The sequence below is a fragment of the Salvia miltiorrhiza genome, chromosome 7, assembly GCF_028751815.1.
Source record: "Salvia miltiorrhiza cultivar Shanhuang (shh) chromosome 7, IMPLAD_Smil_shh, whole genome shotgun sequence".
In the NCBI taxonomy this organism is placed as follows: domain Eukaryota; kingdom Viridiplantae; phylum Streptophyta; class Magnoliopsida; order Lamiales; family Lamiaceae; genus Salvia; species Salvia miltiorrhiza.
In genome coordinates, this window is record NC_080393.1 from 54,309,448 (window position 1) to 54,335,352 (window position 25,905).

General features: G+C 35.3%; 4 protein-coding genes and 1 long non-coding RNA gene across 17 annotated transcripts in view; 4 read left to right on the forward strand and 1 right to left on the reverse strand.

The window, feature by feature from the left end:
* LOC130994894 (uncharacterized) overlaps positions 1–25,905 on the reverse strand; it is a 1,167,164-nt gene that overhangs the window by 859,002 nt on the left and 282,257 nt on the right. The window lies entirely within an intron of this gene.
* Positions 3,706–6,361, forward strand: LOC130994925 (uncharacterized). The gene is made up of 2 exons (XM_057920080.1): positions 3,706–4,652; positions 6,108–6,361. The coding sequence occupies exon 1, from the start codon at positions 3,805–3,807 to the stop codon at positions 4,645–4,647; it is 843 nt and encodes a 280-aa protein (XP_057776063.1). The 5' UTR covers positions 3,706–3,804; the 3' UTR covers positions 4,648–4,652; positions 6,108–6,361.
* On the forward strand, positions 7,569–10,362 carry LOC130994949 (uncharacterized). Of its 11 annotated transcripts, none has more exons than XM_057920156.1 (7): positions 7,569–7,804; positions 7,883–8,098; positions 8,943–9,003; positions 9,092–9,128; positions 9,494–9,571; positions 9,657–9,769; positions 10,171–10,362. In XM_057920156.1, the coding sequence occupies exons 1-7, from the start codon at positions 7,772–7,774 to the stop codon at positions 10,218–10,220; spliced, it is 588 nt and encodes a 195-aa protein (XP_057776139.1). In that variant the 5' UTR covers positions 7,569–7,771; the 3' UTR covers positions 10,221–10,362. The 11 variants fall into 11 exon arrangements, with proteins under 11 accessions (XP_057776139.1, XP_057776142.1, XP_057776140.1 ...); XM_057920159.1 differs by having other exon boundaries at positions 9,500–9,571; XM_057920157.1 differs by having other exon boundaries at positions 7,886–8,098.
* On the forward strand, positions 11,663–14,210 carry LOC130994956 (protein NONRESPONDING TO OXYLIPINS 2, mitochondrial). 3 transcript variants are annotated; one of them, XM_057920168.1, is made up of 3 exons: positions 11,663–11,968; positions 12,256–12,374; positions 13,881–14,210. In XM_057920168.1, the coding sequence occupies exons 1-3, from the start codon at positions 11,847–11,849 to the stop codon at positions 13,904–13,906; spliced, it is 267 nt and encodes an 88-aa protein (XP_057776151.1). In that variant the 5' UTR covers positions 11,663–11,846; the 3' UTR covers positions 13,907–14,210. The 3 variants fall into 3 exon arrangements, with proteins under 3 accessions (XP_057776151.1, XP_057776149.1, XP_057776150.1); XM_057920166.1 differs by having other exon boundaries at positions 11,678–11,968; positions 12,256–12,425; XM_057920167.1 differs by having other exon boundaries at positions 11,678–11,968; positions 12,256–12,414.
* Positions 16,763–19,526, forward strand: LOC130995013 (uncharacterized). Its single transcript, XR_009091995.1, has 3 exons — positions 16,763–17,083; positions 17,210–19,193; positions 19,286–19,526. It is a non-coding gene; the product is annotated as an uncharacterized LOC130995013 (long non-coding RNA).

A 25,905-nucleotide genomic window follows, 5' to 3' on the forward strand; every position in this document is an offset into this window, starting at 1 on the left:
TATTTTTTGTCTTCCCCTAAAAAAAATATTTTTTGTCTTTATCTTCTTATTTTTTTTGTTTATTCGTTTTTCAAAATTCTGAAATTCAACTTATTATATACATATAATCATTTGATATATGTTATGTAAATATTGAATTTAAATGTAAAAATTATATTTTATTTAAATATTAAAGCATAATAAATTTATTTCTCCCCTCTTATCTTTTTTTGAATAAATAATTGTTTTTTATTCTAATTTTTATTTTATTTTTCTTTCAACTTATTTTATGTTCTTAATTTTTTTATTCTTTTTCGTGGTATCAACTTTAATTATTGTGCATTCTATCTTTTTTATATTATAATAAATTGAGTTGTCGTAAATTTATATATATAATATTTCTCATGCATTGCACGAGTGTAAATGCTAATTAATTTTACAAATCCAATTACATTGAATTAATTATTTATTTTATTATAATCATTCACTCATTTAAATAGTTTGATTTAATGGATGAAATAAATAGAATTGATACAATAGACTAAAGAGGTTGTTACTTCGCAAGATTGGGCTGGATAAATAAAAGAATTCATCCTAGTCCAATGGGATAAAATTTTGCATGATAACTTTAGCTCGAAAAAATGTATTGGTTGCGTCAAATTTTAATGTAGAGAGAAAGGAGCTGTAAACAAACCAAGCCGCTCGCGAACTATTCGGAGCTCGGCTCGAAAAAAGCTCGTTCAAGTTCGTTTAGAGAAGCTCGTAAAATAAACAAACCAAACTTGAGCTTAGTAGTATTCGGCTCGTTAGCTCGTGAACATGTTCGTCAAGTGATTCAGCTTGAAAAATATAAATTATTAGTAGACATAACTTATATTTATCCACTAAAATTAATAATAATTGTATTAAATCTCTAATTAATTTTGTTTGTTATAAGAAAATAATTAATATATTTATTATTTTAAATAAAATAATTTATTTTTAAAATAAAATAATCAATATTTTTAATATAAATATAAATTTAGAAAGTTCGTATAGGCTCGATTAGGTTCGTGAGCCGCTCGTGAGCCTCAAAGTATTCGGTAAGTAAAGTTCGGGATTCGATTCGATACTTAACAAACCAAACTTGAGCACACAACTATTCTGTTCGGCTCGGTTCGATTACACCCCTATGCATTGTCCATTATTTTCAGTATTCTCATATAAAATAATTACATCCAAAATGACTAAAATATTCTCCAATCAATTTCAAAATTACATGTTTTAACTTTAACTTATGAACTAAAGTTAATTTTAGTCATTTCCATTAGTCATTTTAGTCATTCTCTTTGTGCTCCATATTTCATCCTACCATCACCAATCTAACAAATTGAAATTTTATTGCTTTATGATAAAAGATTGTAATAATGTTGTGACAAATCTTCTTGTGGTGAAACGCACAAAATTAATAATTTAAAAAAGATAATTGCAGCATTTTATTAAGGTAAGATTTTTACATTTATACTTCAATTTAAATTTGTTCTTCATGATTTTATTGAGTTAGCTTTATGGAAATAATGATTGTATCAGAAACTTTGTTCTATCCAGGATTGTCCAATACACTACCCAAAAATTTTTATAGTAATGGTAGTGATAGAATATTATAAAAGAAAAATATTATGCATTTAACATTATCCCCTATTTAATTATTACAAGTACGGCCATTCGTGTCATATGCAAATAAATAAATATAAATATTAAATAAAATTAAAATATAAATAAATATAAAATATATTTTTAAAATAAAATAAAATAATCCACGCCAATTACTCAAAAAAAATCCTAAATTTGAATATATAAATTTTCAACTTTGTATAAAATAAACAAGTATTCAGGTATACCCGTAAATTTGTCGGGTATACCCGAATATAGCCTACAAAATACTCGCATCCGACCCGTATCACAATTTAACCGGGTATTGGGATCGATACCCGCTCAGGTATCCAGTTGGGTCAGAAATACTCGATACTCGCAACCTGTATTAATACACCTAATTGCATCATGACTTCAATAGCTCTAATTAAAAGCAATAATTTTTCAATTTTTGGGATTAGTGATGGTAGGCGACACAACGAATAACGAATTGGGGTTTAGAAGTTAAGGTTAAAACTTGTAATTTTTAAATTCATTGTAGGATATTTTAGTAATTTTTTATGTAGTTATTTTTATTTGAGAATAGCAGACAATGCAAATCCAACCTCTCTCTCTCAATTGAAATTTGACATAGGCAACAAATTTTTTCGGGCTATCCCGTACTTTGAGTTATCCTATATGTTAGATAATTTTTATTTATCCAACTAATCATGCAAAATAAACAACCCTAATTAATAAATATGGATTGTTCAAATCGATAGATTAAAAAGTTAATATATGAAAGTAATCATTTTCTTTTAATAAAATTAAAATTTAGCCTATAAAATAAAAACATAAAAATTTGGCCAATTTTTTCGCAAAATGACTAAATTAATGGATTGTTCATATCGATGGATTAAATATAACTAATTTTATTACTTTATGAGTCTTGATATCCCTTATAATAAAATCAATATTAAGTTAATTAAATCTCAACTAATTTAATATCGAATAATAAAACGGATCGAGCAATTAAATTACTAGGCATCATTTACTACGTGGTATGAGATAATGTATTATATCTTTGACTGGAATGTCTATTAATTTACTCATTCTGTCTCCCAAATAACTTTCTAGTAGGGGGACGACACAGATTTTAAGGAAAAAGTTATTGCGTGTATTGATAGTGGAGAAAAAATATTATAATTAGTATTGAAAATAGTGAAATATATTATAAATAGTAGGGCAAATTGCATGAAAATACCCCACTTTATACCAAAATCTAGTTTTTTGACAATCTTTTTAATTGTGGCAAAAATTTCAACGAGCTTTCAATTTGTTGCAATAATTGTCCAGAATAATTTTCCGGCCAAATTAGATCTGAGTTGACAGCCGAAATGCCAACGTGGAATCAGAAATTGAAAAGTGGCATAAAAAATGGCAAAACCGCCCATCCATTTCCCACGTCACTCTCTCTTCCTTCCCTCATCCCCTTCTCTCCGTTGGCTCTCCCCCTCTCTCTCACTTCCTCCACCGCCGCCACAACCGCCTAGATCCGCCCAGATCCTCGGGTCTCCCCACATCACCATCTCCGACTACCCATTTTCCACAAGGCAGCGACGACGAGTTCGCCTCAGCCAAGCCCTTTAGAGGCGGCGAGCGAGCGAATTAGGGCTCACCCCCTTTCAGAGGCGGCGACGGCGAGTTCCCCCCCACCCCCTCTCGCACTTCTTCCACCGCCGCCACAATCGCCCAGGCCGGCCAGAATCCCGGCGTAGCAGCAGGAACTAAAACAAAAAAAATTGCTCAAAATGAAAGAGCAGCAACAGCAGCAAAAATCAAAATGAAAGCACAACAGTAGCATAAATCAAATTCAAGAATTTATGTTTACAATAATTTATCTCTACAACAATTTATCTACAACAATTGGTTTTTTTAGCCCGAAAATAAAAAAACCGACTAGCCCGAACCGAAAATATCCCAAAAACCGAGTTGGTTGGCCCGATTAACATCCCTAGTCAAAACTCAAATATTATTTTCTGATATACCCCTGCATTATTGAGTAATCCGAATTTCCCCCTCTTCACCGACCAACTTCATAAAACCCTACGCTCTCCCCCCATTTTCACTCTCTAGTTCTAATTTTCCCCCCTTTCCTTTCACACACACACACAAAACCCTAGAGTAGGCTGCGCTTCTCCTCCGCCGGCGAAAATGTCGATGTCGAAGAGTTCGAAGATGCTGCAGTACATCAACTACCGCATGCGGGTGACGATCCAGGACGGCCGCCAGCTAATCGGGAAATTCATGGCCTTCGATCGCCACATGAACCTCGTCCTCGGCGACTGCGAGGAGTTCCGCAAGCTGCCGCCGACGAAAGGCTCCAAGGAGGAGCGCGAAGACCGCCGCACCCTCGGCCTCGTCCTCCTCCGCGGCGAGGAGGTCATCTCGCTCACAGTCGAGGGGCCCCCGCCCCCCGACGACTCCCGCCTGAAGACCGCCTCCGCCACGGCCGTCCCCGGCCCCGGAATGGGCCGCGCCGCCGGCCGCGGCGTCGTCACCGGCCCTCTCTCCCAGGCCCAGCCCGGTCTGGCCGGCCCCGTTCGCGGCGTGGGCGGCCCGGCGCCAGGCATGATGCAGCCGCAGATTTCTCGGCCACCGCAGATTTCTGTCCCCCCAATGTCGTACCCGCAGCAGCCGCCGGTGGTCAGGCCGCCCTCCGTGGCGCCGCCTCCGGGAGGGTTCCCGCCGAGACCTGGGATGCCGATGCCGCCTCCGCCACAGTTCAGGCCTGGTGGTCCGCCACCGGCTGGGTTTGGTCCTCCTCCTCAGTATGGACAGAGGCCACAGATGATGCCGCCGCCTCAGATGATGAGGGGTCCGCCGCCGCCTGGTGGGCCCCCGAGGCCTGGGATGCCCGGTGGTCCGCCACCTGGGCAGCAGCCTCCGAGGCCGGGCATGGCCCCTCCCCCGCCTCCAGGTGGGCAAGTGCAGATGTTTGGTCCGCCTAGGCCAGGAATGCCGCCGCCCAACGCCCCTCAGAATCAGCAGCAGTAATCAAGGTAATTTCTTATCTTAGCCTTTTCAATTTGCCCTAATTAAATCGTAATTGTGATTAATAAACCCTAACTAGGGATTGGGGAACCCTAATAGGGGATGGATGCACCGTATGTTCACTAGGTTTTGCCTTTGAATTGATACCTTTAGTTCACTATGGAAAGCTGTTAACTAAAGTTTTCTTTTATTTTTGCATATATTGCTGCATTGTATCTCTTTCAAGCTAGTTTCTGTAAAAAGAAAATTATAATCTTCATCATAATTCTCTATTAGATATGTTTAGCAATGTGTGGAATGTGTGTGGTTTTGGAAGTATGTTGTGGTTGAGTTGTGCAATGGATTAGAAGCACTTGTCCATGTCTTTAAACAATAAAATCTTGGTATATCAGCATAGGAAAGAATGTAAACTGCAGAAATGATGCCATGAAAATGTCTCTTTATTTGAAAGGCTATAATTTTTATTACTTGTAAGAAATGCTTTGTCAAATACCAGAACATGGTCTATTTGTCTATAATTTAATTTGAATTAGATGTGTTTTTTGCTGTACTAACACCTGTAAGTGTAATATAGAGCAAATTCATGTTTGCCTTCGATTTGAAAGGACGAATTTCTTTTGTTGTCCAACATGGACGGAGGTGTTATTGAACATAATATATAGTCTACAGGTTTCTTGTCTCAATAGATTAAGATACTTATCACTAAGGGTTGTTTGGCTAACTTATTTTAAAGAGCTTATACGCTCTCTCCAATAGCTTATAAGATGTAAGGTGTCAAAGTGTTTGGATAATTGAGTTTATAAGCTAGAGAGATAATTTTAAGATAGAGAGAAAATTAAAGAGAGATGAACTTGGTAGGATATATGATGGAAATAATAAATCATAGTTGAATAAATTTTGTAAAATAATTGTTGCATATAAGATTATAAAAAAATAAGTTTGGGTAGATGACTTATTTTTTAGGGAAGCTTATAAGTTGTTGGGGCTTATAACTTATTTTGTCAAATACTTTGAAGAACCTTATAAACTCCTAAACCACTTATAAGCTATTTTAAAGAGCTTATAAGCTCTGCCAAACACCCTCTAAATCTAGCCGGTTCAGTCCAAGATGTGGATCTTAGACCTGTTTTGCTAGCTAACATCAGATTTTCCCTATAATTTGCATTCTTCTGCCACACCACATAATACAATCTACACACTTGCCCATCAACGTACCAAGAAAAATAGAATTCAAGAGTAGTCATAATAACAACTGTTACATTTCAAAAAAAGTTTTTTGAGTCGTATCGTATCTGCATATATTTGTTCCTTATTCCAATTTATTTCATTAGAGCATGATTACTATTTTCTTGCATGTTGATTTTATTTTGATTCGGCAATTAAGTAGAAACTGGTGTTTCTATTTCATCTCAAAATATGTCTTCATATTGCTGCAGGATTCCTAAAATTTGTTTGTTTAACAGGTGTGCAGGTTATCCAACGAAAAAGCTACCGGTGGATTTTGGAGTTAGATCTTGGGACCTTTTGTAGCATGTAGTAAAGAGATGTTACTGTAGTAGTTCGGCTTCCTTATCTACTGGTAACTAGGATTCATTTTGTGAGTTTGTTACAAAGTATGTGATGGTGGTGAATATATATTCTGTCTGAATTCAAAGTCTCTTTTGATTATTTTTAGCATCTTCGATTTCTAAAGATATGAGTAGATACATCTCTTGCCTTCCCTCCTCACTCATTTACAGTTGACATGTTTGATTTGGATCCTGCTGACAAATTTCCAAATCCTGCTTTGTAGTGAACGTGTTTACTCTTAACTCTCTTCTGTTGATGCAGTTGGTTCATGTTCACTTTGATAATTTTAATGGTTTTTCCATATTAATGGGTTTTCTTGGATTGGTTATCTTCATAGAAGGAGGTGATTGGGTGCTATTTTTATGTTATCTGCCTCTTGTTTTTTTCTTCAAGTTCAGCTGATATTGCAGTTTTGGAGGTTGGGGCACCATTGTTCATGTGCTAAGAGGGCATTTTTGTGGTTTTTTTAGTCTGAATCTTTATTGTATTTTAATTTCATATTTTCCTTATCAATTCACTTTTGTAAGTATGTTATTATCCTCATCTTATTCAATATTATGCTTTTGTAACTATGTTAATCTTCTCAATATTATGCATTTCGGACAAAGTTATGCTTTTAGATGTTACGATTCAACTCTTTTATGGTATTTCAATTTCAAATATTTAAAGGTAAAAAACAAATTTCAGAACCAGGAAATTGGGAGAGATATTTGGTCTTGAATTGTCGAAACGCAGACTTGAAAACTCAACCAAAAAAATACTGCTATTTTTGTTTTTTGGAATTTAGGTCTTTTTTAGTTCTCCCAATTACCCTAAATAAAGTTCATGTCAATTTCGGAGAATGCTAGATGCGGTGTGATGTGAAGTATAAAAGAAAATGTTCAAAAAGATGGTATAATTTTGGTAGTTCGGATATAACTCCAATCACAAATTACATATTATCAAGTGATCGATTCATACTCGATATCAATTATGTGCAATCGAATAGTCAGTGAGATACTATCTTTCAAAATTATGCATACATTTCCTTTTTGGTACGTTCTTCAAAATTATACAAATCCTATTTTCAGTCGAAATATTATTGTTGCAATTTGCAAAATTGGCTTCGCTATTAATAATAGATTCATGCCGCGATGAGGCCTAACTTAAGTGGCAAGGTTGAGACACTCAAAGATTTTTCTTCGTGAGAGGTTTTGAGTTCAATTTTGTTTGCGTATGAGTAGTTTTCTCACTTTTATATGGGTAATGGTCCCACCTATGTGCGAATAATAATTTTTTCATCTTTGTGTGATGTGGATAGTGTGTGAGTACGTTTTCCCACTTTTATGTGGTAATGGTCCCGGTCTACTTGGTATTTTTTCAGCTTTCAATTTCAATTTGTGCCTAGTCTTTCATTCCATCTTCACTGATTTAGTTTAGTCCACTTGAAACGACATCGTATTGTGCCGTTAGCCTTCTTCAATCTTCACCAAAATTTATCTCATCCAGCAACCATTTCCGTTACTACCTCCATCTTCACAGCTTTAAAACAATCAGAGCTTCCAAAATTATATCACTGATGAGTTCTTTTAAGAACCCTTCATCCAGAAAGGTAATAAAGTTTCAATCTTTTCGTCTTTCTTATGCAACATTTTTTTGGGTTCTTGAATTTAACCAATTACTCTCGCAGCAGCAGAAACATGAGAAAAGGGAGGCTTTAGGAGTGAGTTTCAGGCCCGAAAACTTCATCCCGGGCCTCATTATCGGGTTCATATTCGGGTTCTTTTTGGACTTGGCTAAGCCCGCAAAAAGCCCGACTGGCAGGAAAATTGGGAGCTCACCAACTACCAAACATCAACAGCAGCCAAGAACTGTGTCCACCAACAATGATGAAGAGCTCAAAATGGTCCCTTTTTTTAAAAGACTTCATTTTTATTGTTTCCTTTTTTGTATAATTTATTTATAGGGATTTGTTAGTCTGCCTAATTTGTTTAGTAGACTTGTTTTTATGCAATCTTTTTGTCAGGTGTGAATCAGGTAAATTAAAGATTATGCAGAGTTTTGCATGTGTTCTGATAATGATGCGTTTTTGGGGGTGTTTACATCTAGATAGATAAAAATAAATCTAAGATGGATTGGAATCTTGGGACTTCCCAAGGCCCTTGATAATTTCTATCATTTGAGATAGTTTTGCTTGATTAATATTCCGTTGAAAGGGTGTGATTGGAGAAATCTTAGTTGGAGGATAAAAATACTCAATCATGTATCTTATTGAGGATAAAAATACTCAGTCATGTATCTTATCAATCATGCAAAGTAAACTCATCCTAAATAGCTAAAATTAGTATAGGCAAATCCGTTGTTTACTAAGGTGAATTGGAACTTTGGCATTTCCGTAGGTCCTTGATAAATCCTACCATTTGAGCTAATTATGTTTGATTCATATTCCATTGAAAGAGCAGGATTGGAGAAAATCTTGATAATGAGGATAAAAATACTCAATCATGTATCTTAATCATGAAAACTAAACACCTCCATAGTTTATTGTTGTTTGGATTGTGAGGGAGTTGGTAGCTAGTACAATCTTTGCTATGAATTCAGTATCATAGGATGTAACATTTTGAACATTTTAAAGAAAAGTTTATGCATTTGAATGGATGATAATGATCTCTGCTGTAATGAGACTTCGAGTCCGTTTCATTCATAGCCACGATCACTGTATACTGAAATGCATAACTTTGTTTCGACAGGTCTTAGTAGTTAGGCAAGATCTGAAGATGGGAACCGGCAAAATCGCTTCTCAATGTGCTCGTAAGCTGTTGTTTCAGATAGTCCGTGTATACCGTTGTTTTCTTATTGATTTAGGAGTCAGTGTTTCTGATTACTGCTTATTTCGCAGATGCTGCTACCGGCATGTATGCAGAGCTTGTTCAAAGGTGTATATCTCACCTAATTACTTTGTGATGATGCCTTTGTAGTTTTGTTCAATTGTTGCTCTCAACCGTGACAATCACTTTTCTTCGTGTATTTCTCGCGTTCATAAAGTTTGACTGAGGGTTGTTAAACTATGCAAGGTGATGCCTCTGTATGCTAAGTGATTATGAACTTTCATCGAACTTTTTATGTGGTGACAAGAATTATGGAAGCATAAATTGTGCATCGTGGCCTCTCTCATCTTCCGTTTTTCTGAACAAATGTTAAAGTCCCTCTTTTCAGATGTCCAAAAATAGTTTCAGTTTCACGAGTTTGCACATCTCTTCTCATTATGTTACAACATAACTGCCTGGCCTGGTTAATGCAGCAACAGATCTCTCCTGAGGCACTGGGAGCTCTGCGGACAAGCCAAAATAGTCGTTACGTGCAAAAACCAGCAAGAAATGTGTGTTAAGCTGTCAAGTCATCTTCTTGTTTGAGTCCATACTCGATTTCTGGTGCATACTAATGGCTATGGTGATCGTGTTCAGGAATAAGATAAAGGATGCTGCCGAGGACATTGGCCTCCCGACTTTCACAGTTGCTGATGCAGGACGAACTCAGGTTTCTGCTGGTTCGAAAACTGTCCTTGCAGTCGGACCGGGTTCGTTTCCTGTCTTGTTTCATATTTTTTTCTTTTTTGAATGCAAGAAAGCCTCTACTCGACATTGAACACTTGTTGAGCTCAGTAATCCTCTAAAGTGGGGAGACGCGTATATTTTCTTGAAAACACACTTTCTATCATAGTTTGCCACGAAATAATTCACTCCCACCATTTATCTATACACTATCACTCGAATCCCCTCGTGTGAAACTAGTCGGAGAGTCGATTTGCAATACGAGGGAGGTGTAGATGGTCGAGCAGAAACGCGTTTTCTGAATACTAGATAATACCAAAACTACAAATTGTGTTTGTGGATGAAGATAGACATTTGTTGGAGTTAGTGTGTGTTGTGTGTGAGAATAACACATTGGTATTTTATGTTATTTTTGGTATTGGAACAGGGAATAAATCGGCTGTGGACAGTGTAACGGGGAAGCTGCGGTTGCTTTGACATCATTGGTGCCTCTATTCTATTCTATTGTTTGTGTAGCATAGATAGATGCTAAGTGCAGTGTAGAGAGAGAGGTTTTCAATCTTGATATTCTTATTTGTTTTTCAGTTTCTGATATAAGAATCTGCAATCTTGATATTCTTATTTGTTTTTCAGTTTCTGATATAAGAATCTGCAATCTTGATATTCTTGTTGGTTGTTCAGTCACTGAGATAAGAATCCTCAATTACTAGGTTAACTTAAAAACTATAAGAATTAAAATTAATAAAGTGTGTATGTATATTCGGTCGATTCGGTTTTCAACCCATCAAATTCACGAAAATCGAACAAATCGATCAAACTAAAATTTACCTAAAAACTGATTGAACCGGTTGAATAAAAATTAAAAACCTACCGAAAACCATTTGGTTCAGTTGGTTTAGTCGGCCGATTCGGTTTCTGCACACCCTTAGTCACACCGTGAGATGGATCAAGATTTACATATTCAAATTTATATTCAATGACACATTTAAAATTATTACAAGAAAGATAGGTTAAAAGGTGGGGAAATGTATCAAAAACCTGGTATACCGTTCTTACTAATTTAAGATATACCGAAACTTGATACGATAAAGGTATTGTATATTGTCCATATCGTAATTAAGGCATAACTTAGGTAAATGTAAGGTGTAAATTTCTCCATATCGAAGGTTAAGATAATTTATAAAATATGACAAATTAAAGTACCCCCCACCCCCACAATATTGTGCCTTCAAGGCTCGCTTCAGTCTCCCAGCTCCATGTTCGACTCGGGATGAGAGAGAAAAGAGTGCGTGCATAGCACCGCCCAATAAGAATTAAGCAGGAAATAATACACACACACACACACATATATGTATATATATAAAATTAAAAATTGGAACCAACAGATTTTCGAAGAACTCGACAGATTTGTTTTTAAGAGCCTCTATGAGCTCTTCACTAATTGGGAAGAGGCTCTTTTGAAGTCGGGACCACTTTTAAAAGCCCCTATGGGCTCTCCACACGGATGCTCTTAAGATGTGTAGAATTTTTTTTAATCCAACTACACAAACTTAGTGCTCATCTGATTTAATCCACAACGAATAATTCATATTAAATTGAAATTGATATGACTTCTACGTGACATATAACTATTTATACTGAACTAAGTACAAAACAATGTCCTATCATTAAGATGAAAACAACACTATTTTTATGAAATTGAAATAATTACAATTATATTTTTCGTAACAACTACGTTTAGAAGAAGTAAAAGTTGCGTCGTTTGACCATCGACGATTTAGTCACGTTGACAGCTCCGACAAATAAATTTCGTGAAAAAGATCATACGAACACTAAATTTGTGTATTTAGACTAAAAAAAATTCAGAAAAATTAAAAATGTTGAAAATCCATAGTAAATAACCTTTTCAAAAATAGTGTTAAAATTGCAAAATCAATTAAAGTTCCTGCATGATTTGGCAATTACCCCTTTCAAAATTAGGGTGGATTTACAAATCCCGAAGTCCAACTTCCGAAGCGCAGAGTACCACTTTCAATACCTCAGCTTCTTATACCTCTCCAAAACCCTCGACTCACTTTTCTTTCCAGCCACCGCTCTTCAACAATGGCGTCTCGTTGCAGAACGATCTCAAAGCCAGCAATGAGCTTTCTCAAATCCACCTTTTCAAAGAGCACACCCATGTTCTCAGCTCAATCGGCGCGCCTCTCTCCATCGCCATTTTCGAGGTTTTCGTTTCGCCCCTCTTTTTTCGAACTCACTTTTTTTCTTCAATTGATATGTTCTTAGCGTTGTTTTTGAATTTTAGGCTGCACCTTGATGATAAATGTATGAATTTTTAGTTTAAGAGTTTGGTTTTTTGTATTATTATGTTTAAATTTTAAAATGTAAAAAATCATTGATAGATAGATGTCATCGGTTAATGTTTTCAAGATTGATTTTTTAGGCCTTATTTGTCAAATTTAGGTCATTTTAGGTAGTTTGTGATTTGTCTTTGAATTGGGACTTTTTTCAGGACATTGCCTCAAATAGCTATGCTCCAATCTCTGTTACCTCTCCACTCGGCGCTGTCGTCGGCTCGACTAACCTCTTGTCTAGGCATAGACACCAAGGGCTGCAGATCTTTGTCTCAGGGTATGCTCTGCAGTGCCAACCCTGGAGTTTGATAGATTTTGTAATGTTTCTGTAAGAATACTTCTTTTTATGTATATTCCATGTCATAAAAGAGGATTTCCGTAGTTTTTTCGTACTATCCTTTCTTCATTCATTGAAAATCCTTTGCTTCTTTTGTTGCATTGGTTCTCTTATGTGCCATATTTGGTTGCTAGACACCTTTTTAGTATTGTCATCACGGTTTTCTTGCTCATTGATTGAGATAATTGGTTTGCAAATGGTTTGAGTTAGCTGCAGTCTATTATGATATTATCGTTAGAGACGACTATGTCATAAGTTTCAGCTGATGTTTATATTTTTGACGTCGTAGCTTGTTCTAGACTTGTAGTAAGGTTACTTACTAATATAAGTATTCAGTTTCTTGTAAAGCTGGTATGAAACTCCTTTACAACATGTGGAACTCCAAATACCTTTATGGATGTTGTTTTTTATTCTAAGTTCTCCCGTTCTGTCAGGTGCCAATTATGCTTTGTACGTCGGGCAAACAAGATTTAGTTCTTTGTAGCCTTTAATACTTTCTACTACCTTCTTGGACATAATTCGGTTTCGTAAGGTCGTAAACAAGTAGGTTTTCGTGTCATCTAGGGATAATTTAATGATTCTATGACAGAATAGGTTTGTATCCCCTAAGCAGTTGTCAATACAATAAGATATTTGTAACATTTTTTCCAACAAAGTCTTGATATTTTTCATTATTATATTAAGATAGTTCTAATCATTTTTCTAACAAAGTGTTTGATAATTTTCATTATTATATTTTTAGTTATGCATATATTATATCCAAACAAAAGGCTGATTTATAGCAGCTTATAACTCTTCAAGTGATAAATTTATTTTATCTGTGTTCGCAAATTGTTCTTTTGTTCATATAGCCGAAGTCGCTTCCAAATCTTGTTGGTCAGATTTTCATATACTTTACTTTTTTGCTTGTATTTTTCTTATTCTTTTGTTACAATTGGAGAAGGAATGTGCTGCAACCTGCCTACCACCTGATTAGTTAGGCTTCATGTGTCTACGTGTGCGGCGCTCAAGTTTTGAGTAAGAGTTTTCATGTTTTTCTCTAAATAGAATATGAGCCCCTTACCTTTTGAAATAAATATTCTTCGCTTAGTTCTTTCCATAAGCTTCCTATCATTTTGATTGAAGCTTCTTTACACTATCTTTATGTAATAGATATAATGGTATCTACTTAGCGATTCTTTGTTATTTGACATGAAGATTTGGCGAACTTAGAATTCGGCCTCATTGCCAATCAAGCCTCTGTTAGAAAGTAGATTCTATTTCATCATCACCCTTTGTGCTTATAGCAATTCTAAGTTTATTTTCAACGACTACGAGCCACTTTACGATCATATTTCGTTATGTTTGGTTTTCCTTTGTGCGGTAATATTTGGTTGTGCATCTCTTGATATACAATGTGTGGCATGCGACATTACTTCTAATGTAGCGTTTACCTTGTTATTTCAGAACTAGGTCTCTCGGTGCCGCGATGAGAGAGGAAATGTAATAAAGGTTGAAGAAGATACTTGAATTTGATGGCTCCTATTAGACAATATACTTTCACAATCTACTAGAGTGGGAACCACTGGCAAATTTTTGTATAAGCAATATCTTCTCTTGTGTATTGAATCATTACATTTGTATTTGTGTTTGAGCATGGTTTGGTTTCAATTGTGATGTGTAGAGAGTTGGAAGATAGGTCTACTAGAAAACTTGTGCTCTCATATTTGAACTTTGAACTCTCTATTGATACCTTTGCTAGTCGAGATGATTATGATGTGTTGATGATGTGGCAAATGTTGTCGTCTACGAGTGCATTGCTGCATGCCTAGGATTGCGTAGATAAGGTCTGTTTAGTTTAAAATCGAACAAAATTGAAAATCCAATGTTTAAAAGAAAATAAATAGGCTCTAACAAATTCAATTTTTAGGAGCTTATTACTAGTGTGCCCGTACGTGCGATGCACGGCGAGTACGAAATGAAACGACATGTTTAAATAAATAAATAAATATTAATATTAAATATAAATAAATGCTAAATATATTTTAAATTTGGTTTGAAACTTTAAATTTAGTTTGAGAGATGAGAGAGAAACAGATAATTTAGTTTGAAACTTTAAATTTCAATATCTTTATTATCTTAAGGGCATGGCTGGTATACAAGAATGGAATGGTGATTCCTATGCTCATTCCCAATCCTATGGTTGGTACGGTTTTGTAATGGGAATCGTCATTCTCGATTGAATGTCTATTCCCATGCATATGGGATTAGTCATTCCTCCCCTTCCCCATGGTATTATATATTCCTACGGATATGAGATTACTCTATAATAAAAGTTTATTTTTTAATTAAATAATAATAATAATAATAAAATAATTTAATATTATTAATATAATAAATAATAATTTCAAAAATAATAAAATAACTTCTAATAATGATATAATATAATAAAATTAATAATAATAAATAATAATAGTAATAATAATAATAAATAATAGCAAAATAATTTAATATTATTAATATAATAAATAATAATAATTGTACAAAATACTAAAACAATTTAATAATAACAATAAATAAATAATATTAGTAAAAATAATAAATATATTTTAATAATAATAAAAAATAAATAAATTAATAGTAAAATATTAAATGATAATAATAGTAAAACAATGATAAATAATAATAAAAAAATAAATAAAGAATAATAATAATAATAATAATAATTAATAATAACAATAAATGAAGTAATAATAATAATAATTAATTAATAATTAATAACAATAAATGAAAGTAATAATAATAATAATAATAATAATAATAATAATAATAATAATAATAATAATAATAATAATAATAATAATAATAATAATTAATTTAATTATTATTATTATTATTATTATTAATTAATAATTTATTATTATTATCATTATTATTATTACCAACCATAAGAATCCTATATTTCATTCCATTCTATTGCCATTGTCATTTCATTCCAAAATCCATTCCATTTCTACATACCAGCCATCACCTAAATCTATTTTATACCTATTATATATCAAATTAAAGCTAATTTCATGATCTTTAATTTGATATGTATATTGAATATTTTATCACTATTCAAATTACACAATTTTCAAAAAGAAAGATTGAAAAAAAATGAAAAACAATAAAAGAAAAAAAAAAGAAAAGAAGTTTAATTTGGGAGAAAAAGTCGTTCCATCACCGCAAAAGTGGTAAACGTGAGATACAAATTACTTTAACTAAAATTTTAAAAATAACTGAAATTTTAAATTATGGCGGAAAAAAATAGCCGTTAAACTGGTCCTTTATATAGTACTCCCTCCGTCTCAAACGAAATGTCATGTTTCTTTTGGGCACGGTTATTAAGGAGCAAGTTAATTAGAGTATAAGTGGTGTTGTGTAAAGTTAAAAATTCAGTGGGTCCTACAATAAGAAAACACTTTATTATCCCTTATTTTTTTCCCAAAAAGAAAACAACACATTTCGTTTGGGACAACAAAAAAAAAAACAGGACATTTCGTTTGGGACGGAGGGAGTATTATATAGATAAGCTAATAGAGCTTATTTTTAGAATTTATTTTGTCAAACACTTTGTAGGAGTTTATAAGCTCTTAGACAACTTACAAGTTGTCTAAGAGCTTATAAGCTCAGTCAAATAGGCTCTAAGTGTTATTTTCTTTTTTTATAAGGGGTAAGTTATATTTTCACTAGATGATAATGACTATTTTACTAATTATCTTTTAAAAAAAAAAACTTCTGCATTTTAAATTTAAAAGTGGTTACATAACTAATAAAAAGAAAATAAACTTACCCTAATATAGGGTAAAATAGCTCTAGAGTTTTAGCATTTTCACTGTTCCGATAGCTATCACTAAAAGAGAACAAAAAAATAATATATATATATATATATATATATATATATATATATATATATATATTTCCAAATGGGTGTTAGAAATACAAGATATTTCTTCAATTTTTTAGATAATAATTCATTTATCAGAAAAATAAAACATATCATTATGTGGGTCAATTGTATGCTGACGATGTAGGATTATTGATACCCACTCATACATTATGGCAACATCCTCATAAGATCTTTTTATTGGAGTGTGTTCAATCTCTTGATTCACATGAGGATACTTTGACAACAAATTATTAAGGATGTCGAATTGATTTCCTTAAGTTTTGCAACTACATCTTTAACTGTTGGAAGGCGTATAGTCGCATCAAATTTGTCCTTGCTGGCTTTGTTTGGTTTTACGGCTTCCAATCTATCCTGCACGATTACCCTAAATATTAATACAAACACATCAAAAACAAAATCTACTTTCCTAAAATTCAAAAAAATACAGAAAAAGGCCAAATTGGCCTTGCTACTTTATATCGTTCAATGTATAGAAAAAAGTCATTATCTTCCTTTTGTTTGTCATGATGATATTTTTCTCTACCCTCTCCCATTTTTGGAGTACACAGAACACAGGAAAACTTTTGAAAAATTATTTATGATCATGTGCAAGGAAACTTTTGAGAAGCTCAGCACTCTTTTCCATATGCAGATGGTAAAGAACCTTGGCAAGATTCAGTTTAGCTCCCGTTCAAAGAAAAAGACTAATGTTACCAAGTCTTTCAAAAAAAAGATCAAGGTGAGCACCATTAAAATCTGACCTTTTACCTATCTTCTATATAATTTATTTTCCCTGTTTTTTGTTTTAAGTTATATAAGATCTAAGTCATTGCAGGGGATAAAATTTTCCGTCGTGGAAATTCAGGCAAAGTGCCCCTAAGTAAGGCAATCTATCCTTGGCTCACACTCCCTAAGCTCGCAGAGCTGTTGGAGTCGGATGCCAGGATACCGTGCCTTCATCCTTCGTGCAAGAAGAACAACAAATAAAAGCCTCAACTGTTCAACACCAAGGATGAGTTGTACACCTACTGGTAGGCTATGCATAAAGATGATGTCCAGAGCGTAGAATGCACATGTCAAAAATGTGATACCACCAAGTCAAAGCAACAACTGCCCAATATCTAATTAAAGCAAATAGGTATCTTAAAATCCACCAAGTCAAAGCAACAACTGTCCAATATCTAACCAAAGCAAACAGACTTATTCCAGGTGTCCCGCGCTACCATACAAGCAGAAGGACCGCATGGTAGCGCGGATGAAGTTAGAGAAAATATGGGCAAAGAACTACAAAGGTAAATAAGAAGACCTGATGGTGGATTTCAAGATACCTGTTTGCTTTGGTTAGATATTGGGTAGTTGTTGCTTTGCTTCTTTTTCTATACATTGAACGATAGAAACTAGTAAGGCCAATTTGGGCTATTTGAGTTTCAAGTTGTACCCTAGCTGTTAGATTCAAAATTTTTGCAATATTTTTTGAAAATTTGATGGATCATACATTAATTTATACATGTGAAGTCTAAAATATCATGACAAACAAAAGGAATGTAATGGCCTTTTTCTATACATTGAACGATAGAAAGAAGTATAGCCAATTTGGGTTATCCGAGTTTCATGTTGTACCCTAGCTGTTAGATTCAAATTTTTTGCAATATTTTTTAGAAATTTGATGGATCATACATTACTTTATACATGTGATGTCTATAATATAATGACAAACAAAAGGAAGGTAATGGCCCTTTTCTATACATTGAATGATAGAAAGTAGTAAGGCCAATTTGGCCTTTTTTGTTTATTTTCTTGATTTCTTTAGGAAAATAGATTTTATTTTTGATGTGTTTGAATTAATATTTACGGTAATCGTACAAGATAGGTTGGAAGCTGTAAAAACAAAAAAATCCATCAAGGACAAATTTTATTGATCCACAATTATTTTATCCTATATTGGGGTAAGTTTATTTTCTTTTTGTTTGTTATGTAACCACTTTTAAATTTAAAATGCAGAAGTATAAAAAAAAAAAATAAGATATTTAGTAAAATAGTCTTTCTCATCTAGTGAAAATATAACTTTGCCCTTATAAAAAAAAAAAAAACAACATTTAGAGCCTGTTTGGTTGAGCTTATAAGCTTCTATAAAGTGTTTGGCAAAATAAGTTCCAAAAATAAGCTCCTCAAAATTGAATTTGTTAAATCCAAACATATATTTATGAGGCTTATCTACCTCTATAAAATTGGCAATATGTGTGGCAACCTGAGTGACAATATCTTTGTCTCTGTCTACACTGGCGAAGTTAGGATTCTGCTTAGTGATGTGATTGACTTAGTGGATGTGATGACCTTCATGATTGCATTGGCACACAAGAAAGGTGCACATGATATTAACAAACTCTCGGTGGTGCTCCTCGCCGAACTTGTCAATTTCTTCGATTTTGTTAGACAAAATAATATGTGAGCATTATTTATTTATTTTTGTGTTATGCTTTCTCGTTCAAAATTACTTTATTTTATTTGTTTTGTTCTTGTTCTATGTTCATATGTCCGTCTTGATTGATCATCCATATTTCTGAAACATCGAAGAAAGTGTGATATTCGCGTACAGATGACACAGAGTGGTCAAAAGGGATCGATGGAAATGTGAAATTGAGGAAAATGCATCTACAACGCTCAAAGGATATGTTGATTGGTGAAAAGTTTTACTGGATGCTATGAAGAAATATATGCTTGGGTAACCCAGCCCCAAATGCAAAAGGAACAACTCAAATAAACAATCATACAGACGTCCGATAGATATTATTCGATTTTACCATGCTGCATATACTCATGTAAATGACAAAGAGTATGGAGGCCATAAGGTATGCTTAATCTCTTTTATAAGTAGAGAATTTATGAATAGCTTATGTTATTATTGCTATAATGATTTATTGTTTTTTGTTGCATTTTGCAGTGGTCGTTTGGAGATGCAAAAATCGAAGAAGATCTAACCAAGTTCTTTCCATATTATTACACTGACATGTTTCTAGCCTTTTGTTATTGTGTACATAGCAGGTATATGTATAGTATCATGTAGTAAGGATGACTTTGTTTGTTTTTACGGCTTCGAACCTATCTTGCACGATTACCTTAAATATAATTCAAACACATAAAAAATAAAATCTACTTTTCTAAAGAAATCAAGAAAATACAAAAAAAAAGGCCAAATTGGGCTTTCTATTACAAAAAGAAAGGCCAAATTGGGCTTTCTATTTTCTATCGTTCAATGTACAGAAAAAGGCCATTACATTCTTTTTATTTGTTATTTGTAAATTGTAAGAAGAGCTTAAAGGAGGTTCACTGTAGTGGCCTCTAAGCAAAATTTTGTGCAAAAATCTTGAGCCAAATATTTACATAAGAGATATTTTAGACTTCACATGTATAAAGTAATATATGATCCATCAAATTTCCAAAAAACATTGTAAAGATTTTGAGTCTAATTGGTAGGGTACAACATGAAACTCATATAGCCACATCCTTTTCGTGTTCGAGAATATTTGATGGTTGAAAAAGCCTTGAATTTGGAAAGCATAATCAAAAGGAACATTTGATGCTTTTTGTGTTCGTGTTCGAGAACATTTGATGGTTGACATTTGATGAGCCCTTGGATCACGCCCCTACGCATCAAGGACATAAATGTTTTGTCATGAATATGATAATAGTTGACAACACACGCTTCTACGGATTTCTAAGTATTGGACATGATTTGAATGCCCTCATAATGATAAATGATCATATATATTAACATACCAAAATCATTCGGATGTCCAATACTTAATAAATCCGTCATAATTATTTATCAGAACCTCAAAACATAATATATACTAATGGTAACAAAATGGACTAACTAATATCTGACCTAGAATACGGAACTAATTTTTCATATATTCTAGAAAGCATCCTTGATTTTGGGATAATAATATCTATGATCATTTATTATTGTGAGGGCATTCAAAAATTTAATTTAGTCTATCATTGAAGTTTAAACTTGTATTTATATATTCAAACACGAAAAGCATGTGGCTATCTGAATTTCATGTTGTACCCTAGCTGTTAGATTCAAAATTTTTGCAATGTTTTTTGGAAATTTGATGGATCATACATTACTTTATACATGTGAAGTCTAAAATATCATGACAAACAAAAATAAGGCAATGGCCTTTTTCTATACATTGATCGATAAAGTAGTAAGGCAAATTTGGCCTTTTTGTGTATTTTCTTGATTTATTTAGGAAAGTAGATTTTATTTTTGATGTGTTTGAATTAATATTTAGGGTAATCATGCAAGATAGATTGGAAGCTGTAAAAACAAACAAAGCCATCAAGGACAAATTTTCATAATCTGCAGCTATTTTATCCTGTATTGGGGTAAATTTATTTTCTTTTTGTTTGTTATGTAACGACTTTTAAATTTAAAATGCAGAAGTAAAAAAAAAAAAAAAAGATAACTAGTAAAATAGTCATTCTCATCTAGTGAAAATATAACTTTGCCCTTATAAAAAAAAAAAGAAAATAACATTTAGAGCCTATTTGGCTTAGCTTATAAGCTTCTATAAAGTGTTTGACAAAATAAGTTCCAAAAATAAGCTCTAAAAGCTTATAAGCTCCTAAAAATTGAATTTGTTAAATCCAAGCATATATTTCTAGGGCTCATCTACCTCTATAGAACTGGTAAGATGTGTGGCAACCTGAGTGACAATATCTTTGTCTCTGCCCACACTGGTGAAGGTAGGATTCTACCTTCATTGGATCCCAAGCAGAAGGTAGATAGTGATGTGACTGGCTTAGTGGATGTGATGACCTCCATGATTGCATTGACACACAAGAAAGGTGGACATGATATTAACTAACTCTTGGTGGTGCTCCCGCTGAACTTGTCCATTTCTTAGATTTTGTTAGACAAAATAATAAGCGAGTATTATTTATTTATTTTTGTGTTATGCTTTCTCGTTCAAAATTACTTTATTTTATTTGTTTTGCTCTTGTTCTATTGGCATGACTGTTCATATGTTCGTCTTGATTGATCACCCCTATTTCTGAAACATCGAAGAACGTGTGATATTCGTGTACAGATGACACATAATGGTCAAAAGGGATCGATTTGAACGTGAAATTGAGGAAAATGCATCTATAGTGGATATGCTTAAAGGATATGTTGATTGGTGATAGTTCTTACTAGTTGCTATAAAAAGAAATATAGAAATATATTCTTGGGGTAACCCGGCCCCAAATCTAAGGTTGGTTTAGTTAAAAATTGAAAATTTATGTGTTAAAAAACGTTTAGTCCTATCTTCCACGTCTAATTAAATTGAATGAAATTCGGTGTTGAAAGTATTGAATCAGATATTTTTTAAAAGAAAACTAGTATTACTATTGTGCGATGCATGACGATACCTACTTAACTAAAACAATTATATTTTTTAATATATTATATTTAAAAAATAAAATTCTATAAGTTACTTATATTATTTTATAAAATAGCTCTAATAAAGATAGTATCGTTAAAATGAAGATGAAACTGTTTCATCTTATAATTGGAGGCGTATAAAATGAATGATCAAGATCTTGACAAAACCTTTTTATCAAATAATAATTATTACTTATTTAAAATTTCCACCAAAATATTTAGATATTTATTTTTTTCAAATTTTCTATTAGTCTTGAAAGCGTTTTTTGGTGAATCAACTACCAACACCTAAACTAGAAAGCAGTAAACGACACCGGATTTACGTGGTTCGGTCGAGAAGACCTACGTCCACGGGGTGTTTTTGGGGTTTTTTCACTATGCTCCGAGAGAATTACATTTTACAAGAGATGAATGAATAATAATGAGATCCCCCCTAACCTACTACTAAGTCTCTATTTATAAGCATGTAAATAATCCTTAGGGCCTCAAGCCCATTCCCTAAGATAATTGGGCTTAAGCCCCTTTAATACATTGAAGGGTAAGATAGTAATTTCGGTTTTACGCGGGAGACCTCCCCGCGCTTTTAGTGACTCCTCTGGTGAAAATGTCTTCTCTGGCGAGGGCGTCTTCTCTGGCGATGTTGACGTCTCTGGCGGAGGTGACTCCTCTGGTAAGCACGACTCCTCTGGCGAGGATGACCTCTCTGGCAGATACGCCTCCTCTGGCGAGGATGACTTCTCTGGTTTACACCATTTCCCTACTATGCGCATATCACTCCTCATCAACCACTCCCCCCTAGTCTGGTTGAACCGGGTATTCTTCGTGTTCAACCAGCGAAGTATCATTAAAGCCAGCGCTGCGCTGTTTTCCTTAATCCCTGCAAATCATGAAGACATAAGAGTTTTAATATTATAAGAAAGCAAAGATAAGCATTTTTCCCTTGACTTTGGAATTGTAGTTCCAAGTTAGATTTCCTTCTTGTTTGTTGAATGTTGACAAAGATAAATAATTTCCATTTCTTTGGGCGCATAAGAAAACCAGCGCTGAGAATACCCCATATTGAATACTTTGCATAGATAAGCAATATGAATGCTTTGTGTTAGATAAATCAGAAGACCGTTGCAAGAATACCCGAATAACATAGGAAAACCCATGTTGAAGTGAGAAATATGATACTCTGATCATGTGAGAAAACCCGTCATAAATATTTATCGAGTCTGAACAATATACCCTGTTGTTGAGCGCGTAAAAAATCCAGCGCGTGAGAAGGCCAATAGATAACAGTGGCACGCCCAAGAGGCGGCTTATTCCTCGCTGAGCAGCGATTAGAATAGATCAAAACAGCCCATAGAGTAGAGACGCAAAATAGTGTAGCCCGTAGAGTAGAACAGAGAAATACCCAGCACGATCAGAGCAGAGAAATGTTTATCAGCTCAGAGAACTGCCCGTCAGAACAGAGAAATACATATCAGATCAGAGAAATCCCCGTCAGAACAGCCCGGTCAGAGCAGAAAAATACATATCAGATCAGAGAAATTCCCATCAAAACAGCCCGGTCAGAGCAGAGAAATACATCAGCCCGGTCAGAGCAGAAAAATACATCAGCCCGGTCAGAGCAGAAAAATACCCCAGCCCGGTTAGAGCAGATAAATACCCTTTCAGAGCAGAGAAATGCCTTCAGAGTAGCCCGATCAGAGCAGAGAAATACCCTTTCAGAGCAGAGAAATACCTTCAGAGCAGCCCGATCAGAGCAGAGAAATGCCCCTCAGAGCAGAGCATTAAAGTCATGGCGGAGCATTGAAATCCCGATAGAGGATTGAGATCCCGGTAGAGCATTGAAATCCCGATAGAGGATTGAGATCCCGGAAGAGCATTGAAATCCCGACAGAGGATTGAGATCCCGGTAGAGCATTGAAATCCCGACAGAGGATTGAAATCCCGGAAGAGCATTGAAATCCCGACAAAGGATTGAGATCCCGGTAGAGCATTAAAATCCCGACAGAGGATTGAAATCCCGGAAGAGCATTGAAATCCCGACAAAGGATTGAGATCCCGGTAGAGCATTGAAATCCCGACAGAGGATTGAAATCCTGCCAGAGCATTGAAATCACGGACGGTGGCTGAGCATTGAGATCACGGACGGTGGCTGAGCATTGGGATCACGGACGGTGGCTGAGCATTGAGATCACGGACGGTGGCTGAGCATTGGGATCACGGACGGTGGCTGAGCATTGGGATCACTGCAGAGCAGTGAAATCACAGTAGGGCAGTGAAATCACGGCAAAGCAGTGAAATCATGGTAGAGCAGTGAAATCACGGCAGAGTGGTGAAATCACAGTAGAGCAGTGAAATCACGGCAGAGCAGTGAGATCACGGTGGAGTATTCCTCAGCTGCTTCCCTCCTTTGTATGCATTCCTTTGCTGCTTCCCTCCTTTGCTGCTTCCCATCTAAGCTTGAACACTCTGCGCGGAGCATGGAAGACCCGGGGGGGTGCAACCAACTTTCGCGGCTTACGATTGAAAGAACACCCTGCACGGAGCATGGAAAACCCGGGGGGTGTGACCAACTTTTGTGGCTTACGGTTAAAGCAACCTCTGCGCGGAGCATGGAAAACCCGGGGGGTGCAACCAACTTTCGCGGCTTATGATTAAGTGCTATCTCTGCGCGGAGCATGGAGGGCCCGGGTGGCGCAACCAACTTTCGCGGCTTACGATTGACAGGAACACCCTGCACGGAGCATGGAGGACCCGGGGGGTGCCACCAACTTTCATGGCTTACGGTTAAAGCAACCTCTGCGCGGAGCATGGAAAACCCGGGGGGTGCAACCAACTTTCGTGGCTTATGATTAAGTGCTATCTCTGCGCGGAGCATGGAGGGCCCGGGTGGCGCAACCAACTTTCGCGGCTTACGATTGACAGGAACACCCTGCACGGAGCATGGAGGACCCGGGGGGTGCCACCAACTTTCGTGGCTTACGGTTAAAGCAACCTCTGCGCGGAGCATGGCAAACCCGGGGGGTGCAACCAACTTTCGCGGCTTATGATTAAGTGCTATCTCTGCGCGGAGCATGGAGGGCCCGGGTGGCGCAACCAACTTTCGCGGCTTACGATTGTCAGGAACCTCTGCGCGGAGCATGGAAGGCCCGGATGGCACGACCAACTTTCGCGGCTTACGATTGTCAGGGACCTCTCTGTTCTGGTTGGGTGTGACCCCTCTGCTCTGGTGAAGCATGATCCCTCTGTTTTTCCCTTGATTTGCTGAGAAGCAATTTTTGAATTTGAAAATTGGGGACTATGGGTATACACCCTACTCCCCCCTCTGGTGACATGTGCAATACTCTGTTATGAACATGTTAAGTGTGTGTGTGTTTGGTGCTCATGCTTGTGATGATTGTGAGAGAGTTAGCACAACTACAGTTCCCAAGTAACATAATTCAAGTTGCAGTTCAAGCCCTAGCACATATGCAGAAGGTGTGCAGCTTCGTGTATTTAGTCAATTCATAAACCAGCCCTAGGCACATATGCATAAGGTGTGCAGCTTCCAAGACATAATTATTATTGCATAAATCCCAGCATAGATCATATAAGTCATGGTTTTGCCCAAGTAAAGAAGTAGAATATTTCCCAAATCCCTGTCATGCTTTCATGCTCCCATAAAAATACCCTAAGATCATCATTTTGTCTAGTGATAAAGCGTAATACTCCCCTATCATGCTCACATGGTTCCACGAGGTAAAGTTCAGCGAAGTACCTGAATTACCACTTACAAGTAGTTTACCGTTTTCATGTTATGGTGTTTACCATATCCATTCAAGTATTTCCCCAAAGTTGTTTATCCTGTGCTGGAAGAATTCTTAAACGAGAATATTAGTGAAATATGAGAGCCCCTTGAGATAGGGCTGCAAAGAGAATTCGAACCCTAGATTATATAACCCACTGCCCCAACTTGATTCCCATATTCATATACCAATGAATTCATTCAAACTTTCAAATCCCATCAAAGATCATATAAATCATGATTTTGCCCAAGTGATAAAATATAACATATCCCAATCATGCTCTTCCCATTGATAGAGTTTAGCGAAGTACCTGAATTGCCACTTATTAGTGAGTTACCATGTTTTACA